General features: G+C 31.6%; 1 protein-coding gene and 1 long non-coding RNA gene across 4 annotated transcripts in view; both read left to right on the forward strand.

Annotated features, from left to right (window-relative positions):
• Positions 1–5,525: 5,525 nt before the first annotated feature.
• LOC121118281 (uncharacterized) lies at positions 5,526–9,067 on the forward strand. Of its 3 annotated transcripts, none has more exons than XM_040712849.2 (5): positions 5,526–5,702; positions 7,903–8,064; positions 8,137–8,358; positions 8,428–8,593; positions 8,666–9,067. In XM_040712849.2, exons 2-5 carry the CDS (start codon positions 7,920–7,922, stop codon positions 8,706–8,708), a joined length of 576 nt encoding a protein of 191 aa, XP_040568783.1. In that variant the 5' UTR covers positions 5,526–5,702; positions 7,903–7,919; the 3' UTR covers positions 8,709–9,067. The 3 variants fall into 3 exon arrangements, with proteins under 3 accessions (XP_040568783.1, XP_040568785.1, XP_071744429.1); XM_040712851.2 differs by lacking the exon at positions 5,526–5,702 and adding an exon at positions 6,698–7,009; XM_071888328.1 differs by lacking the exon at positions 5,526–5,702 and adding an exon at positions 7,452–7,572.
• Positions 9,068–10,794: 1,727 nt separating this feature from the next.
• Positions 10,795–19,897, forward strand: part of LOC121118403 (uncharacterized) — a 55,756-nt gene continuing 46,653 nt past the window's right edge. Inside the window, exons 1-2 of the long non-coding RNA XR_005864431.2 lie at positions 10,795–13,998; positions 14,065–14,549. This is a non-coding gene — a long non-coding RNA (uncharacterized lncRNA). The remainder of the gene's footprint in view (positions 13,999–14,064; positions 14,550–19,897) is intronic.

Below are 19,897 nucleotides of genomic sequence, written 5' to 3' on the forward strand. Positions count from 1 at the left end.
CGTTCTTAGAGTTCCATAAATTTCTCTATAACTAATTACACAAACTCATAAAACAACCCTTGTTATTGAATTACTGAGGGAATTCTTGAATGAGAAGAAAAAATGGTGTACGTAACGAAGGAAAATGATAAATTAACGTTATCTGTGGAACTAAAACTTTAAATCACAGATCATATACATACATACGTCTAGCTAAAGGCAAGGACTGTTTGCAAATGCACGATAGTAGTGCCCAAACCTCCAGTATTTATCAACAAGACAGATAAGCAAATAAATCTACAAAAAATTAAATATTTCAAAGAAAAATTTATTAGGTTAGTTGATTATAATAAACTTTCAGCCCTTTAAAGTCACTTTAATATCCCTTCCACATTTAAATGGCTTGACAATGCCTTTCTTTACTTCAACAAAGAAGACTTAGCTCATTAACTTTTCAGTGTCCTTCTTAATCCAAAATGAAAACAGACTTATTGTGCAACTATAAATTATTACAATTGGAATGCCAACCGTTTGCATTTCTTTAGATTTCCTCTTAACGATGATATCTGCAAAAGATGGATTCAGAATTCTCGTCGAGCCGATTTAAAAGGAGGTCGATTGAGACATGCAACGGTAGTCTTAGACTTTGTGAAAAGTATTTTGAGGACTGCATGTTCATGAATGTTGCTTAAGAAAAGACTGATAACTAATGCAATTCCCGCTATCTTCGATGTACCAAATCCTCCACCCCCTCCAAAGTTAATTCTCTACGTTGTCTTTCTCGACGACGTATTCAAGATAAGAACCCAATTCGTTTGACTTTACTTGAAAGACATCTAGCAGGTATGATTATGGTATATACTTATAAGAAGATATAGGGCTTTAAAAAATATTTTTTTTTTGTCGATAACATTTGCATGGATGTCTCTACAGTCTCTGCACCCAGTAAATTCGAAGAACTTTCTCTAATGCTCAAACTCAAACAATATATTTATCTCAAAAATCGGGCGATAAACTGATTGCAGCAAGAAAAAAAAGGCAAAACTCACACCTCTCACAAATGTGAAACACATAATCTCTTCCATACAGCCATGCCTTTCTAAACTGCAACATTCCATTACATCTATTCAGCTCCTTGGTGCAATCGGAAAGACTGAATGCTCCTTACAAATAAATTCAAGACTTTTGTTGTCAGTGCCTACCACAAAAGTCCATCGTGCTACATATTTATCTTGCCATAGTTCAAACTACCTGCTGTTTCATAAATACAGGACTGGGTGTCAAAGTTCCTCGTGAATGAGGGGTTCTGTCCTTATTTGCATTGAAATGTAACACTTTGTACGAGAAGGATCGAGTGTGCAACTCAACAAGAAATGCTATTTGAACAAATTCTGTAAAGGATCTTGGAAACCAAGTATACCAAATCCAGTTGCTCCAGAATATCCTCTCTTTCTTCTCTTTGAGTGTACCCACAATTTCAAAAACTTGTAAAACTGTTGCCAAAGGAGACAAATATTCAGATGTCCTTATTTCGGTGATATTTACCTCTCATCTCCAAATTTTCAACACGTCATTGACTTGTATGAGATGGAAAAACATATGGCCGTCAAAATTGCTCACAAGTTAACCTCAAAATTAGTATATCCAACACCTATCGAAAAAAACCAACGTTTTACTGGTTGACAGCATTTTCTATGTGAGCTTTAGTTACTTTCACTGAATCTGGTAACAATTCCAAAAAGTCGAACTTCTTGAGCAAATAAAAAAGGTCTCCTACGGACTGTTGCTGCTCTTCTATATTACTCATCACACCCTACATAGATAATAACCGGAAACTTTCTCTCCGTTGTAAGAACTAATTGGAGCATCGTCAATTACAAGACACCTTCAGCGGGGATTAGAAAAAGAGAAAAAACTTAAACGTGATTCCTCCATGTATCTAGAATTCCGTGATACACACCAGGCGCCAGATTTTCCTTCAGTTACTTTCACTGAATCTGGTAACAACAATTCCAAAGTCGAACTTCTTGAGCAAATAAATAAAGGAGGTCTCTACTCTCCTACGGACTTCTGTTTTTCTCTAGTTATTAAAATGTACATTTTGTTATTTGTTCGGAAAAAATTTACGACTTCGATAATTACTTAGGTCATAATTTTCCATCTAATCATTCCTTTCAAAGCTTATTTAATCACTGTTCCATTCAATTTCTAAATATTATGGCTACAAATTGGTCAAGAAAACTTAATGATGATATCAATATGAAAAGGTCTGCTATAAACTAAAGAAAAAGATTGTTAAAAAACTAGAAAAATTATAAAACTATCTTCTTTTCAATAAAGTTTATATTAATATCAAATGCTTATTTATTTATTTGTATTGTTTTATTCTACAGAGGGAACGAAACAAGTAATATTCATGTTAAATTACATAGAAGGTTGATTGTACTCATAAATAAATTATTATAAACTTCTGAAAAAAGAAAAGAAAATATTACACCCATCCTGCGACGTAAAAAAAGCGTGATTCTTCAATGTGCCTAGAATTCCGTGTGTGTATAACTAATCTTATGAACAATCACAATGATAATGTAAAGTATGATCTGAAAGGATATTTATTACAAATTTCTATGACATGATGTTAATATGTGACAACACTTACGAATGCTTTATAATTTTTAGTTTCGTTTAGCTCTTTTTGATAGTGTTCTTTAGCTTGTTATTTATCCATTTGACTTTATAGTGCAGCAAAGTACGGACGATCTGTAGAGCTAACTTTTCACAAATGTAGTCTTGACAAAATGTTGAAGGCCATATATACTTAAGAATATTGATCTGTAGGAGCTTAAGAATCCCATTGTATGATAAGTGACGGAAGAAGCAGAAGCTGCTCTCAAGTAAAATGTTCTTAATATATTTTGTCATCTCAGGTCCTGCTCAGAAAAAGGTTGATGCACCCTGTATCGTATCTTTTCAGCCACAAGAACATTTCACTGGTATCAATCTCAGTTGTAGACACAGTTAGCTTTGTGCCTAGGTAACTGCATGTCTCACAAGAAGCCACATACAACTTGTTGAGAGTTCTTAAACAATAAACGGCAAAATATTCTCATGCTTGATTCCTTGCAGCACATCAAGGATGGGGTCAAAATCTACATATTTGCGCAATTATATCTCATCGATAATTAAGTTGCACTCTCGATCCTTCTCGTACAAAGGGTTACATTTCAATGCAAATAAGGACAGAACCCCTCATTCACGAGGAACTTTGACACCCAGTCCTGTATTGATGAAACAGTAGGTAGTTTGAACTATGGCAAGATAAATCTGTAGCACGACGGACTTTTGTGGTAGGCACTGAGAGCAAAAGTCTTGAATTTATTTGTTAGAAATTCTTTCAAAAAATATTTTTTTAATACAGCTGATTATTACAAATGTTAAAATATATAATTTGTATAGTGTTATACCTATATTCTTCAAGGTCTCACAAATAGATGGATGCAAATTACATAGTGAGCTAACAAAATAAATATAATTTATTTCTCCTTTTCATATATTTCAATAATATATATTTCCTTGATTAATGGGTGAATATAGCGGATCTTTAAGGCAATTTTCTCAAAAAACTATTTGAGTTACGGATTAGAAATTTTCTTCTTCGTTATCATATTAGTAAACTCTCACTATCAGGGCCTGTCCAAAATCGAAATTCGAAAAAAATGGTCAAATCGACCTATCCTATTGTATATGCATGTTGTGATCTATTCACAATTGTTCGGCTCGTTGGGTGATGAAAGTAGGCTCGTTCCCCTTGCTCATAACAGTCAGGTTGTTTTTATCAATGATGTTTTCCAGAGACTCTCCTCTTGTGTCAGTTTCTCTAATACCCCATAGTTGATTGTGGGCATTTGAGTCCATAGCTAAGAGAAGTGGCTTTTATTCTTGTTCACAATACCTAATGAGACGTAACAATACTTCATTTTCAATAGGTAATAAATGGTTAAGGTAAGCAAGAGAGATATACGTTACTAGCCCATGTATTTTCATACATATCGTGCAGAGGTCTCTATCTGAAAATTCTGGAACTGACCATGCTTGCAAATGGTTAGCAGATCGTATACAAGCCCTTAGATTTCACCCCGGTGAGTCGTAGATTGTAAATCCTCTAAGAGTGAGACTTTTCGTTATGACATTACTGAGATATGGTTCAGTTATTAGGGATATTTGTGATGTTCTCAATTTGAGCTCCGAGTTTGCTGCTTTAGAGTGTTGAGTGTTAATATACGAGTAGCTAATTATCACTATTTTTTGAGTGGTTTTTGCAGCTTCATCAATTCCTCTGCAGCACTATCAAAGAACTTGTCTATTTTGGATTGCTTTTTCGGACTCTTCCCAGTTGGGTTTTTAAATTCTGTTGTTGGCTTCATTGGGTCCTGATCGACTTTTTATTACTTGGTTGGGCTGCTGATTGTTCTCTTGGTCCGTCATCTTCATTGCGAGCTTCATTCCCTCCACAATTGGCATCAGTGGCACCATCAACATCCATTGATTTGTTGCCACCACTATCAATCTCAGTTTGTTTACTAACTTCAGTATTATCTTTTGTGCTAGTGGTAGTATAATCTTTTATGCTAGTGCCACAAGTTATTTTTGATTTACTATCATCCCTTTGATTTGGTTTTGTGGTGTCCCCCTCTACTTCTTCTTCCTCTTGCTGGATAATGGGTGCTTCCCTTGGATCTTGGAAACATACCTTTCCTGCTGAAGCTATTATGATAGTAAAGTCTATCAATTACAGGGCTTCAAATGCCAGAGGGTCTACACATATGTAGAGTACCTTACCAAAGTTACTAATTTCAGATTTTGCAAGTTCCACCTTACTTTTAATCTGAAGAGTATTGCATTGTTGTGCAATGAGGCCACCAAAAACCTCGTCTCCAATATTACCAGTCACCCCACAAACGAAACCCGTGATGTATTCAGGACATTGTTTTGGGATCTAACCCTCTTCCCCCCACTTGCTGTAGGTGATGGTTTCCCATTTCATACCCATTGTTGGGTCGATGTTATCATCCTGCATATTTTAAAGATAAAATAGTGTAATTATATATTATATATATCAAGAGAGAGGCTGAACAATATTGAAGTCCGAAATGTTCCGTTCAATATATATATATATATATATATTATTGTAATTAGTAGAAGACAAAGGAAAAGTTGAAAACTTCTTCATTCTTAAATCCATTGATAACTTTCCAACGAAGAAAAGGGGAGATCAAAAGTCATCCAAAGTCTTCAGAAAGAGTTAAGAGGCTCTTATATCAATATTTAATCCAATGAATAGGTAGAAAAGCACTTATGTCCTATTGATATATATTTAATATCACAGATGTCAGAAAGGATGTGTACCTTGTCACACATAGGTTTCATGAATCCCCGTTATATCCCATATAATTTATAATGATAAAAAACTTAAGAGGTTTGTTTAAAAGGTACAAAAGTTCCGTTATTTTATGTTTTTAGTTATTACATAATAATATTCTGTGCAGTTCTTCTCTTAAGAGGCGCTATAGAAAGAACAAAATGATTCATTGACTTGTATACTCATGACGATTTGTTTGTACTTTTTTGCACACTATCAGTTTGTTCGTTTAGTAAGAAAGACATCATTGAACTGCCATTTAATCCTTGCGGATCATAAGTCATAACACAAGATAAAACTCAGAGTAAGTACAATTATCTTTTAAATTAGATTATTTTTAAGTTACTTGTAATTCTCATTCATTAGTTTGCTTTGTATTTATTTTATATTATTATTTTTTGGTGGGAGCTGAAGGAAGAGTTTGTTTACTCTCCGAATTTATGCCCTAACTTCTTTATTATATCCCAGGCCTAACACACATTTATTATTTATAATTTACCCTGGGACTCTTTTGAATATTTTATAGTATGCCTGTGTACTTTTCACATTATGTATATTATATATTCGTCAATAATTTACTTGTTTTCTACCGATTTTTCTTCTTATCAGTAATATGAGCGTTGATTGATTGAATTCGAATTAATTCATGTTAAGTTGTAAACAATTGCCAACAACCATCACGGCGTTATCTCGCTAAAGCAAAAATACGCATTGAGTTTTATTTGCCAACTGTTGATATTTCTGCTTCTTCTGTCCTAATCGGTGTTCTGAACGTTAATTGGTTGAATTAGAATCTGTTTTTTAAGCTGTCACGGTGTTATCTAGCTACACAAAAATACCCTATGTATTTTACTGTCAGCTGTCGATTGCCTCATCTCGCTCGAAATTTCATGGCTATTTCATAATGTATTTTTTTTCACAAATAAACAAAGTAATAAGTTATTCTCTTCTCATGCTCCGTTTCTAAAGAATTTTTTATTGATCCCTTGTCGTTTATATTATATATATATATATATATTGCCCATTTTATTATTTTTATGGAGAAAGTTTGGCCATCATACCCAATTACTAATGTATAACTTCACTTTTAATAAAATATTGCTAAGGAATATTATAGTACAGTATCGAATAAAATACTATGTAGATTTTAATAATGCGTTATTCATTTTAAAAATTCTGAAGAAATATTATGACAGTGATAGTCTGGGAGTAGAGCCTTTTATCTGTTTCTTTTCGGAGAAAAGGTTTTGTGATACAATAAAAGTAAGGATGTGCTGTGAATAATTCCTAACATTCGGGAAATAGCTTTGTTTACTTATTACTAGTAAGTTTGTGTACATACCCGAGGACAGGGGCTCCACCTTGTGTTTATTAGTAGTTCGAGGAATTAAGGTTATACAGGAGCAAAAATATCGTACCTCTACTTTTTAATTTTTGGGGATTCAAATGTTATAATATTTGAAATTATTTATTGGGGGCCTTTTTTTATCATATGCAATGGAAAACTCATCATAACATCATACATAACTAAGAGGTTGCTAAGTGTTCTACTCCTATTGTACAGTCATTAATCATTACTTCCCTTGGATGTTTGTCATTGATTACATATAGGTAAATATTATATATTCTCTATGGTGTTTGTCCCCTCCGGATATATATTTGGTTGCCTTCTATATGAATTCCTAATTTATCAAATACTTTCTATATCCAAATTTTTGCGATACTGCATTAGTTTTTAGGATATTAACTAATTATTGTACTAAAGATATGGAGACTTTAAAGAATTATTTATATCTTCCCTCATTATAAAACCTTCAACGAGGAATATGAAAGGAGAGTAGGCGATGTTTTATTCATAAGCAGAGTTTGCGGGAGGGCTAAGGGCAGTCTTCCCTTACCTTCAATATCTATTTTAATGTTTGAGTGCCTGAACACCCCCAGGGAAGTACTCACGTTAGGATTTGCAGTGAAGTAATGAAGGGTTAATCGATTCGATTGAAGAGTAAAATGACTCATAATTTGTAGACTCAATATGAATATCTCTAATCAGTCCTCATGCACAAGTGTTACGTAGTTGATTTGCTCTGTTTTTTGTTTTTTTACAAATGAGTCATCTGTATTAAAAAGCATGACGAAATTGAGATTTTATTTTATCTTTAATTTAAGATTGAAAGGTACTTGATATAATTTATAATCCTTTACTTTGGCCATAAATTAATTGAGGCTAACCTTCTACTCGTCTGATCTGATTGAAATGCTATTTATGCCATGATAATAAATTAATCAAACGGGGGTTGTCACTTGTAACACTTTTGCTCCAGGCTCACTATGTATGCATAACATGATCTAATTCTCAATTTTTTGAAAACCCCATATGATTAATGTATTATCATAGCGTAAATTACATTTCAATCGTATACAATATGTTATATGCAAATAACACTTTACTAATTTGTAACGTGTTTAATGTTACAAATATTATTACATTTGTTTTCTGGTTATAGCATACACATAATTAATCATGCCTACTATAGAATGTGAAAAGCTATCCCTTCCAAAGCTGGATGAAGAGATAAAAAACATTGCTGAACCCAAGGAAGTGAGTGCATTCTTCCATCTCTACGAAGATTTCCTTGAATCTCCTCATGGAGAAGAAAATTGCAATGGTATAGTTCAAGGATCGTTTTTTTTTTCAAATCCATTATTATCAAATTAATTATGTACATAATTTTTTTTAGTGACACAATGGACTGGCTTTACAGTTAATGATCAAACATTTTCTTTAGCTGCGCCCATGGATACAGTGAATCCTATTCATAGTGATCCTGTGACACAAAGGTTAATTTTAGCCGCTCAAGTATCCAATGGCAAGGTGAATAAAGATGATTCGGCCATTAGTGGAGAGGGGTTGAAGGTCCAAATGTTGAATGGAAAGGAAATTAATCTCGTCAAAAAGGATGGTAATTCAATACTCCCAGTTGATTAATAAATTCCCCATCCCATCCAAAAAAATATTCATTTATGTTTAGGGAAACTCATGGCAAATGACATGGAGGTCAACGATGTCATTAGCTCGGGAAATGCAACGATTTTTGTGTTAGAGTACTTCCTTTTTGTATCATCCTCAGATATTTGTGATGGAATTGGAAGAATACACAAACGTGAGGGCGTTGTTCATACTCCATGGGGATCTCAGTAAATAATTTATAATCTATATTAATGCATTTCACGTGTTCACACTTAATTTTTCTTTCTTTTAATTTTTAGTCCCTATGTGGAAGACAATAGCCCAACTGGGCAATCTGACTGAAAAAATACATTAATAATTTATATAGAAGCTTTTCAAATATAAATGTATCAATTTAATATACATCAATTTTTAACTGACATTAGCGCCTTCAATCTTAATGTCTGTGCAATATGAAAGTACTATGTCTTAAATTTTAACCTCTCTTTTTTTTCAATAATAATTATTATTGATTGATTGGAGAGCGTGGGACGATATTCAAATACTCGAATATCATATTATACAATTCCATTGCATGTATTTAAAAGTATCATCTTTTGCACAATACTGTATTCTGTAATTTCTGAAAATTTCATTCAATTCATTTGATGTTTAAGAAAGTTGTGTTCTTTGATTGAAATATTATATTTTATTATATCACAGATTTGGTCATAATTTTCTTAATTTTGAAGGTAGGGATACGATTTTGGTATATGGTCTTTTTTACCATTATCTATTAGATTAAACATATTTAAAAGGAAAAAAGCGAATTTAAATTTTTTTTATAACATACCTATATTATGTTAATGGATTTTTATGCGTTTTTATTAGGGTACGAATCATATAAGAATTAGGATTGTATTATAATATTATGTAGTAGATAGATAAACAGTTTATCTTGGTAAATACTCTATGTGTTTTTATTAGGGCACATACACAAAGAATATTTATAAAGAACTTCTTTATATATATTTTTGGACATATATCGTTCTAGAATAATATGATAGTATAAAATTTTTACTATTGTGAAGTATTCAAAATATCGCAACAATTGGACTCAATGAAACCTCTTTTTATATCATAATTTCACGTTTAGCTTTTTTTATCCACTCGCAACCTTGACTGTCAAACATATAAATAACTCAATATGACCTAGCCTTCTGTATTTCCCTTGTTATTAACTGTTAATTATTATTTAGAGATTTATTAATCGCAGGGGCTTCCGCAGGGGGAGGGGCTGTAGCTCCGCCTCATATTATGGAATTTTGACCTATAATTTAAAATTTGAACTTAAAAAAAAAGTTTAATATTTGAAATTTAATTTAGTTTTTCAAATTTTTTTCAAAAATTTAATTTATATGAATACGACTTAAATTTTTCCGATTTTTTTGAAATTTAATTTTTGAATTATTTTTTCCGAAAAAATTAATATCTGAAATTTTTATCAACTATAATCAAACCCCCTCCTCAAAAAAAAAATAATAATCAAGGGGACGCCTCTGAATAGTTATTATATAGAACATTGAGCTGAAAACCTTCTTAATAAAATAATCAATGACTGAGTATGAAATTACATTAATTATTTATTACACAATGCAACAGTATTTTTGCCCACAGGCTGAAAGCCACATTTATTATTGTTATTTAAGCCGTAGAACACGAATATAACCACCAAAAATTGAGTAAAATGAAGTACCCTACTTAGATGCTAATATCTTTTTTTTATTTTTTCTTCAAATGCTTTATATCATAGCTGAAGATATAGAATAAACCTTATATTTCAACTTAAAAAAATTCCCTATATATAAAAAAAGGTCGATTTTGATTAATTTATTGTAAATTAAGTTTATAATATTAATTAAATTTTTTAAATATAATAAGCTGGTTAGGTTGCGTTAATAATATATGCTGCAATAATATTCCGACGAAAAAATTTAATAACCTCTGAGTCTATATAATTATATAACTTATATGTAAGGGAATTAAAACAAGTTAATAGATGTTTCATATTCAAATTAATTAATTAGTATTTACTTACTGTGAATAGTTATATATACTCTTATGTAATTAATTTTTTTCGTCGGAGTATTATTGTAATCTATTCTTCACACAACCTAACCAACTTATTATATATTTTATTTTTTTGATAAATATGATAAACTTAATTAACCATAAATCAATTAAAATAAACCTTTTTTGAAGGCATTTAAAAAAAAATTGAAATATCAGGTCTATTCTATAAGTTCATCTATGATATAAAGCATTTGAAGAAAGAATACCTGATAATGATTAAATTTTATAATTACTTTACAATTATCTTTTTTGGCATAAATTATTTCCAATAATATTTGATGTATAAATTGTTTTCATTGTGCCAATCATACTGAAAGAAAAAAGGAAAAAGTGATGAAAATTCGGGGTACTTTTTTGCTGTCCCGTTTTTTGCAATTGGTAATCAGAAGAATGATTTTTCTTTTCCTTCACCCTTGTAATTATTATTTAATTCCTGAGCAGTGAATATCCTTTTTTTAAATAGATTCAATTATGTTTAAAACCTGATTGAACATTCGTGTGTGTTCATAAAAGACAGAGTGTACCCTTGAGGATTTGTTGTGGAGTTATAATTGACAGTCCTTGTTGGACTCGGAGTATAATTGGGGATCGATATTGAATTAATTTTAGCAAATGTCCTTGTTTATATCCTTTTCTCCTTCCTCTCTCGTCACAGGTGATTGTAGCTGATCTAATGCAACGTCATGAGCATATTTCTTCCTCTCATCCAAAACATTCTTCAAATTGTTTGGGTTACCATGTTGATTTTCGGTTTCTTTATACTAACATGACCATTCTACACTGGATTTTCATCACTGCCCTTAAGTTAACAACAGGGGGAAATGGAAACCTTGAGCCTTCTATATTTTTCTTTCTCTTTGGCTAAAAACACGTACCATGAGGGGAGAAATTCAATAACGATATAATCTTATAGTAGAAGTTATATTTATTATCTACAATAAAAAGTGTGTAGTATATATGTAATAGTAATGAAGAAATTAATGGCATTCAAGACAGTTATAAAATATTATTTCCCAAGTATTTAGTCACTAAATTGGGTTGTAAATCATACATCCTTTAAACATATGAGTTTTTTTATAATTGAATTTTATGGGTCCCAAGGCTCTCATTTCAATTTTCTTTATTTGCTGTCCCTCATTTATTAAAAAAACAACGATATCATAATAATAACATTAAAAACTGGATTATTGCATAGTATGCTTAATAATTTACTTTAATGAGATGATGGCAGGGATTTTCTTGCATGGAATCCCATTTTTCATTGGTTAAACCTTTAATAGTTTAAATTACAATTTGATGCAAGCAAGCAATGATCGTTTTTGACTCTCTCGTTTTTTAATTTAAGTAGAAACCTAAATAAGGTCCAAATTTAAAGAATTAGGAGTAGTCTGTCAATTAAGTTAGTATAATTCATGTTCAATAAAGGAAAGGTCTGGACAGAATTATATTTATATTAATAAAACTAAGATTCTCTGTCTGACAAGGCCTCATTTTTGAATGTGTGCTTTATGTTTTGTAACTGCGTTATTACATTATCTAAGACAAAAGAATGTAGTAACGAGGGTCTGTAGCTAAAATTCAGCACGTCCAATAAAAAAAAGAAAAGGGAAGGGCATAAACTCGACAAATGTCCAGCTTAAAGATCAAAAGCAGTGTGTCAGAACTGCGAAGGATTAAGAGTTTGTCGTTTGAAGAGAAAAATGAAGAAGCTTTAAAAAAAGAACCAGTGGATGAAAATTTTGGAATGGAGGAAGAAATGGATAACTTTACCTTGGATTCAATCATTCTAAGTGAAAAAGAAGGGAGTGAATGGTGTGTCAACATTTTAATTAATGGATACCCAGAACGGGGCAAAGTTGATACAGGGGCCAGATGCATTTATTAAAAGTTTAAAAATTGAGAAATTAGAAAGAGCATGGAATTGCCATAGCTCATAGACAGCACGCTCGGGAGTTATTTCCTTGAACTTGATGTGTGTACGTTCGCGCCCCGGTGATTCCTAGAGAAAAAAATATACTATATATGAATTTCTCCAAAATATTCCTAGGTTAGATGGAGTAATTGTAATACTATAATATTTACTTATACTTAACCAGTGCAACTCCATCTAACAGATTAAAGGAACATTAAGGAAAAAAGCAAGATGTGACAGACTGCCGTACAATACAATCATTCCTATGAAAGGCCAAGGAAAAGCGTCGTTTCAAATTTAGGAAAAAAAGTATGGAGGAATGTGATGTTTGGAAAAGTGAGGAAACTTCTTTTGGGGCTCATAATTATAAAGAATTTAGGCCTTTTAAGGGAAGGAAATGCCAATTCTTTGGAGTTCCCATCTATGCCGAGAGACTATAAAATAGAATTTAAAAAAGATGTGGTTCCTGGGGTGGAAACAACTTCAAGAAAAGTACAATTACCATTATATTGTAAAGTTGAACAGGGAATAAAGAAATTGGAACTGTATGATATTATTGTTAAAGAGTTTGAACCAATGGAATGGTGGAAATCAAAAAGGATGAAGTCGACTATCAGAAATTAAATCAATACATCCACGTTCCCAAATTTCGTTTATCGTCCTGTCGGAGTACAATTGGGAAAAGGAAAAATATTCTCCATGTTAGACGCTGTTATGGGTTTCCATCATATAAAATTAGATCTTCGAATAAGTAAAATGATAACCTTCATCGCACTATTTGGGAGATAGATTTAAGTGTCTTCCTTTCGGTATCCCCAGTAGTCCAGAGGTATTCCCAGTCCAATTAACGCAGATGTTAGATTTCGTCAAGGGCGTAGACGTTCATATAGATGAAATCCTTAAAACAAGTGAGGCAGACCATGGACATGAGGAGCGTTTGGGGAAGGTCATTGATATTATGGACAAAAAAATATTAAATTAAATGAGGGAAAGTTTGTGTTTAGAGTCAAGAAGATAAGGTTTTCGGTTATATGATATCCAGTGAAGGTGTATTCCCTGATCCTGGAAGGGTTGAAGGCCTCAAAAGGGTAAAACTGCCGGGAGAAGTAAATGAAGTGAGGTCTTAAATCAATTGGCAAAATTCATTCCACATTTAACATCAAAAACGAATTCGGTAAGGGTATTACTTCAGGAAAACTGTCATTTTAAGTAGGGAGAAGAATAACAGAAATGTTTCGATGAACTTCAAAAGGAAATTTTCTAATATAATGAATCTTGCAAGATATCATGAAGGGAAGTCACACAAGATCAATGCTGATGCTTCATCACAAGGGATGGGAGCCGTTTGAACTCAAAGGGAAGAAGGAACATGGAGACCTATTGCATACGCAAGTAGAGTGTTAACTAAAGTTGAAAGAAACTATGATCCCATCAAAAAAGAAGGCTATGACATTTGTTTGGGATTGTGATTACAACGCTTAATATGTATTGAGGTGGAGATTTGAGATAGAAACTGTAAACCATAGACCATTAGAAAACTTATTGGAGAAGCATTCTTTGGTGGACTAGCCATTGAGAATACAAGCGATTTAAGCTCAAGCTCCAAAGGTAGGACTTTTTGATCAAGTATATTCCAGGAAACATCCAAACAATAACAGATTTCCTCCATCGCAGCATATCTGAGAAAAAAATGGAGCAAGAAATAAATGAAAAATTTAGCCTAGGATGAGAGATTTGTACAAGAACCGAAATGATTATAGTGATTTACCTGCTTCAGATAAAGGATTAAGACAGATCGAAGATTGCACTAGGAAAGATCCTATACTTGCCGAAGTTATAAATTACGTTTACTTCGACCGTTGGCTGAAGTATATAACGGATGTAGAAAATATGTTGCACCCATACAATCACGGCCATTTAGGAATTGTTAAAGCAAAAATGAGGTCAAAATCTACTGTATTTTGGCCCGGGGTTGGAACTCAAATTGAACAACTAATAGACTCCCCTTCAAAATACTCAAAATATGAAATGACGAAGAAAATGCCTCTAATTAGGAGCAAGTGGCCTTTGGGACCTTGGAATATGGATGCAATGATTGACTTATTTGGCTAACTACCAGATGATTTCGTTCCTTTTGTCTGTTTTCTTTTGAGCGAAAGGTAACGGCGTCTTATATAATACTACACACATGTATATTTCCAAAATTGTCTCCCCTGTTGTGAATTGATACAACTTTCAGAGAGGAGTTTAAACTATAAATATTTACCAAAATGTGTTTCCTTTCTTTTATTTTTTAAAGAAGAAATATTTTTGGTTTCTTTTAGGAGAATTAGGCACCCTATATTATTGTGTCTTTTTAGAATTTTACCACCTCAAGGCTACTGATTTTAAAAGAAGAACTTTTTTTTTTAAATGAAAATAAACTTGTTTGAAAAAAGAGAATTTCAGATTATAATTTCTTCTTAGATAGAGATAAAAATTGCCGCCCCAATAACTCTAGCCGTTTCTTAAATTACTATGTGCAAATGTTCTACCTGCTAAGTGATATGCGGCAAGTGGAAGTGTCTCCTTTGCTCTCGCTCTAACGTAGAACCAATCTCCTTAGATTAAAAATCATATCTGATTCCAGGTTTTGGATCTATTCTATTTTGATAAAATTTGGATTTATAATAAATAAAATACAAGATATGTGGTTTGTGGTAGTTTAAATTTATATATAAAGCTCAAGTTCCAAGTTGTTGGAGGCCAGTTACAACAGTCTCAATTTAAAATCAAGAATTTTTTTTTTTAAAATTCATACAGTTTTATGATTTACTGTCAAAAGTTATTATTAAAAATTGAGTTAAAAAGCTTTCATATTATTGTAGTATACTTAGGATTTGATATGGCTAAAAAAGTCAATACTTTTTGACTAAAATTTCAAATTTGTTGGCTGTAGTAAGTATTTTTATTCCCTTATCAAGTTATTTAGCACAAATTAATTATTAAATGCATATAAAACGCAATTAATTTTGTACCAAGGGCAAAAGAACTACGACTTAGGGTTTTTTAACCTTTACTTATAACTCCTCAACAGCTTTTTAATGTTACTATCTGTCATTTATGAGCTAATGCAATTGTGATTACTGATTACATTACACTTAAATGTTACCTCTTCAACGATTAATCCATTTATGTCCTTTATTTTTTTGAGTAATTTAATTTTTTATCTTATTTCTGGTGTTATATCTTCCAGAATAACTAGGAAAATGAAATATCTCACAATATTTATACCATAGTTTTGCTACAAAATCATGTATCATGTATGTACCGCTAGGCATATCCATTAGGGCGGGCCGTTTTACGTAGAACCAATTTTTTGGAAATTGATAAATGCTTGATAATAAAAAGTTGATACATACTGCTGAAAAATAGCATGCAAAATTTCAGCTCTGAAGAATAATTTTTTTAAATGCCGACACTCGATCGAAATTTTCTATGTTTTAATTTTTGCTAAAATGTTGACTTTTATTATTTCAAAAAATATTCAATTAAAAATGATTCTTTATTTTTTTATGGGTAATTTCTAAAGATATTGAATAGTAGTTTCATATAAAATATTTTTTGTTTGAGTAACAGATAGAATTGAGAACGATCAAGGTTTTAAGATCAAATAAAATCAGAAGGGAATATTCTTTTGACTTGATCTAGTAATATCAGTTTTTGTTTTGACGATTAGAATTTTAGTTCCTTTTAAAAGCAATTACTACGGCGAGTACTGCTTTTAGGGAACACTTGCCCTAAATCTCGCACTTTTACATAAAATATAGTCTTTTATTTGTATTTCAAGTCCTCTCAATGTAAAACCAAGCCTGACGACGACAGCCCTTTTCATGAAAATCAATCAAGTTAAACTTATCATTCGTACATTTTTCCTAATATGAAGAATTAAAAAAAAAAATTCAGTGTTAGTAACACTAATATTTTGAATTTGCTTCAATTCCAATTACACAATAAATATATCCGATTCATATATAGTACAATATTTAAATAAACGATTATATACTACAAAAATTTTTATTACCATAAACATAAATTACGGAAAAGTTAAGTCTTTTTTAGACTCAAACAAAGATATACGCTCCTTTGATGCATGTTTCGCAGATATATAACCATCTCTTGTCACGTGGTTGCAATATTTTGATGATGGTTCTGTCACATTTTTAACTGCTCTTTCGGCATCTTGAGTATGCAATGGATACTTTTCTCTGTAATGAACAGCTCTTCATTATTGGTATTGTAATCAATTTGCACATCGGATAAATATCTTTTAAGGGGGGGGGGATGTTCAGTCACCTCTACTTTGGTGTAATCAATAATTTCATAATATCGACTGCAATCAAAATTTAATTAAGGTATTTTAAGCACTCTAGGGTACGATTTTGAAGGACTAGCCCGTGAAGATCGAATTCTTTTCCATGGAGTTTTTCAAATCTTATGTCTATTTTCACAAATCATAATAAGAATAACTTTTTCTGGATAAGAAAAATAAGAATTTCCATGTATAGGAGATAGAACATTTTTTTGAACTCTTTCTTCTTTATTTTTAATCAAGTTTATTACTTGAAATATATGCCATGCCCATCTTTTACAAATGAGTTCTTCTTTATGGTGAACCACATGGGAGTATATACAAACATTACAAAATTTACCAGACGGACAAAGCTATAGGAAGGATTTTCTTCAGAAACATACTGACGTAGAATCCTATTGGCATGATTTATATTTCCTGGATTTTTAAAAGCAATATCATCCGAGATATGTCCTTTCAATATAGCATGATGAATTTAATTAAATATTTTTGATCTGTACTCAATTCTTAATAATTTGAAATTTTTCATATGGTTCCAGAAAATCCACGAGTGCCAGCTGTTCTTCCATCTATCTCTGTCATATCATGGCACAGAGGAAGTTCGTTCCCATGCAGCATTCAAACAAATCATTGAAGAGGTTTTTGAATTTAATCTTCAAAAAACTTTATAATTCTGTTTTTATAACTTAAAACATATTTCGATGGGGGTAAGTCAATGAAAAAAGTTTGAGAACCGCTAGTCTATACTTTTGAAACTCTTCCAAAAAAGACGTTATTTTAAAATTTTCCAAATTACCATGCAATGTTAAAAAATGAATTATAATAAAATAATATGAGACATTGATATTTCAACCCCGTTTCGACAGCTAGTAACGTTTTTGTATGTATATGAAATTGGCATGTATGCTAATTTTTATGCATAACATTGAAATGTAACTAGCCGTATTTCATTTTCTAACTTTTTGGTTTTTGGAGCACTCTAATAATCTATTGACTTTTTTCCCTTTTTGGAATTATAGTAACTCCATATCAGAAAAAAATATTTTATTCTTTTAATGATAATTTATTTTACAATTTTGAAGAATATAAAATTGTTATTTGATATCAAATGACAAATTACATGCTAAACATAGGCCTTTATCATATTTTAAACTATGACTTTGTGTTCTTTTTTGGCATCCTTCTTTTGTTTCCACAGGATAGTGCCAATTCTATCGTATAAAATGTCATCTAAGACTCGTTTGCCGCCTGAGGAGGATTGTGGTCTTCCAATTTCCTTAGGGGGTGTCCCATATCTTGTTAGAGATGTGAGGGCAATTTCTTCTCTAAATTTAAATTGATATGAAACTCTGCCGGCCTTCATATGTAAGATCCGAGCATTTTATATTCATGTATACAGTAACCATCTGAAAATACCCCAAAACCACTTTTTCCCTATAATAACATTCCGAAATTTGTTAATGTTTTGATGGTGTCTATCTGTTCCTCCCATATGGTCATTTTATTGTTGAACTACTTCTGGACATTAAACGTCAATGTTCTTTTTTTATGTTCTTGAATATCTTTTTACTATTTAGCTGGATGAATTATCCATATGGACTGTTGATGCAACCGTTTCAACTACATTATCTATCCATCTACATAAGATTGTATTATTTGTCTTGTGAATAAAAACCTCAGATGCTTATCACTTTTGTGTTTGGATGACCTCATCAGATTTCCGGGGACAGTTCTTGCACCAATTTGCTCTTACTGTTCCCGTGGCTCCATAATTTCTTTGTCGCAGTTCCGAAAGGAGTTGAAATGAAGTAAAGATATTATCAAATTTATATGTATATTATTGGAAAATGACCTTTTCTCTTCCAACATCACTTTTACCGCATATTTTTTCATTGTTTTAAAAATTCCCTTTAAATGTTCAACCTTCGTATTGATCGAAAGTAACAAGGTAACCATCATCAGTATTTAAAGGACAAGCTTTTAAATCCAAATCTTATTGGTTTTATTTAGACACGCTACCTGCAACCATGTCTTCAAAAATATCCAATCATGGATTCCTCATGAGAAAGTGACTTTACAGTTATAAAATGTTCCATGAATGTTTACATACATGTTTGACTAAAGGTTAAACATTTTTTACATTTGTTGGCAGAGTTCAAGAAAGAGTTGTTGGTAAAAAGAATGAGTTGCATATATATTTTTTGGATGGATTTTCTTCTCATAGCGTGATGTAAAGCTTGGTTTCTGGTAATGGAAGATTTTTTCAGAACATTCTTCGAGAAGAGAGAGTATCAATAATAAATGCTATTAAAATTGGAATAAATACTTTAATTTCCTTTTCTCTTGCGACGAAATCCACTTTTCTATAATAATAATCATAAATATGATTATCTATAAATCCTCATAAAAACAATTCAATTAGTTGAACTGGAGATAAGTCTCTACATTTTAAATAATTCGCATCAGGAAATACAGAATCTTTTCTGAAGAAGATAATAGAAATCCCATGAATCCATTCAGGAGTCTGATAGCTATTACTATTCGACATTTTATATGATTTACCATCATTATCATTTGTTCGCCTTCCATCAGAGAAAACAGCTTCTTCATTACCAATCAGTTGCCTCCCAGATAAATATCCCATAAGTCCACTTCCATCCTCATCAGCAGAGTCTTCATCAGTTAACACACTAGGATCATAACGTCCAATGAACACTTAAGCATCACAATCTTCTTCTTCTAAGCTTTCAGCATGTCATGCACCTTAAGTGTCTGAAAGATAATCTTTGATATCTTGTAAAAATTTCGAGACAAAAATATGTACGTTGAAATAATCTCGTGAGCCATATAAAAAATAAAATAAAAATACTGGAGAAATTGATCAGGAAATAAATAATGTTGATTATTATGGCAAGTGAATCATTCAAATAAAGTATGAAAATAAAAAATGATATGATATAATATTAATAAATTATTGTAAATACACTTAATTCTTTGGGACTCATTTTTTAGCAATTAAATTTATGTGATCTTTTTAAAGTAGCATCAAAAGACATAAATAAATTTTAGAGGGGTGTTAGCAGAGTTGGGTAAATTAATGCCAATTATCCTAACTTAGAATTTTTAATAAGTGAAGTTAATTAACTTTTACCTTAA

Source organism: Lepeophtheirus salmonis, chromosome 5, assembly GCF_016086655.4.
Source record: "Lepeophtheirus salmonis chromosome 5, UVic_Lsal_1.4, whole genome shotgun sequence".
Taxonomy (NCBI): Eukaryota; Metazoa; Arthropoda; class Copepoda; order Siphonostomatoida; family Caligidae; genus Lepeophtheirus; species Lepeophtheirus salmonis.

Coding starts and splice junctions, on each gene's coding strand:
- LOC121118281 (XM_040712849.2), top strand. CDS start 7,920: ATGCCTACTATAGAATGTGAAAAGCTATCCCTTCCAAAGCTGGATGAA. Junction 8,065..8,136: donor TGGAGAAGAAAATTGCAATG/GTATAGTTCAAG, acceptor AATTTTTTTTAG/TGACACAATGGACTGGCTTT. Junction 8,359..8,427: donor TAATCTCGTCAAAAAGGATG/GTAATTCAATAC, acceptor ATTTATGTTTAG/GGAAACTCATGGCAAATGAC.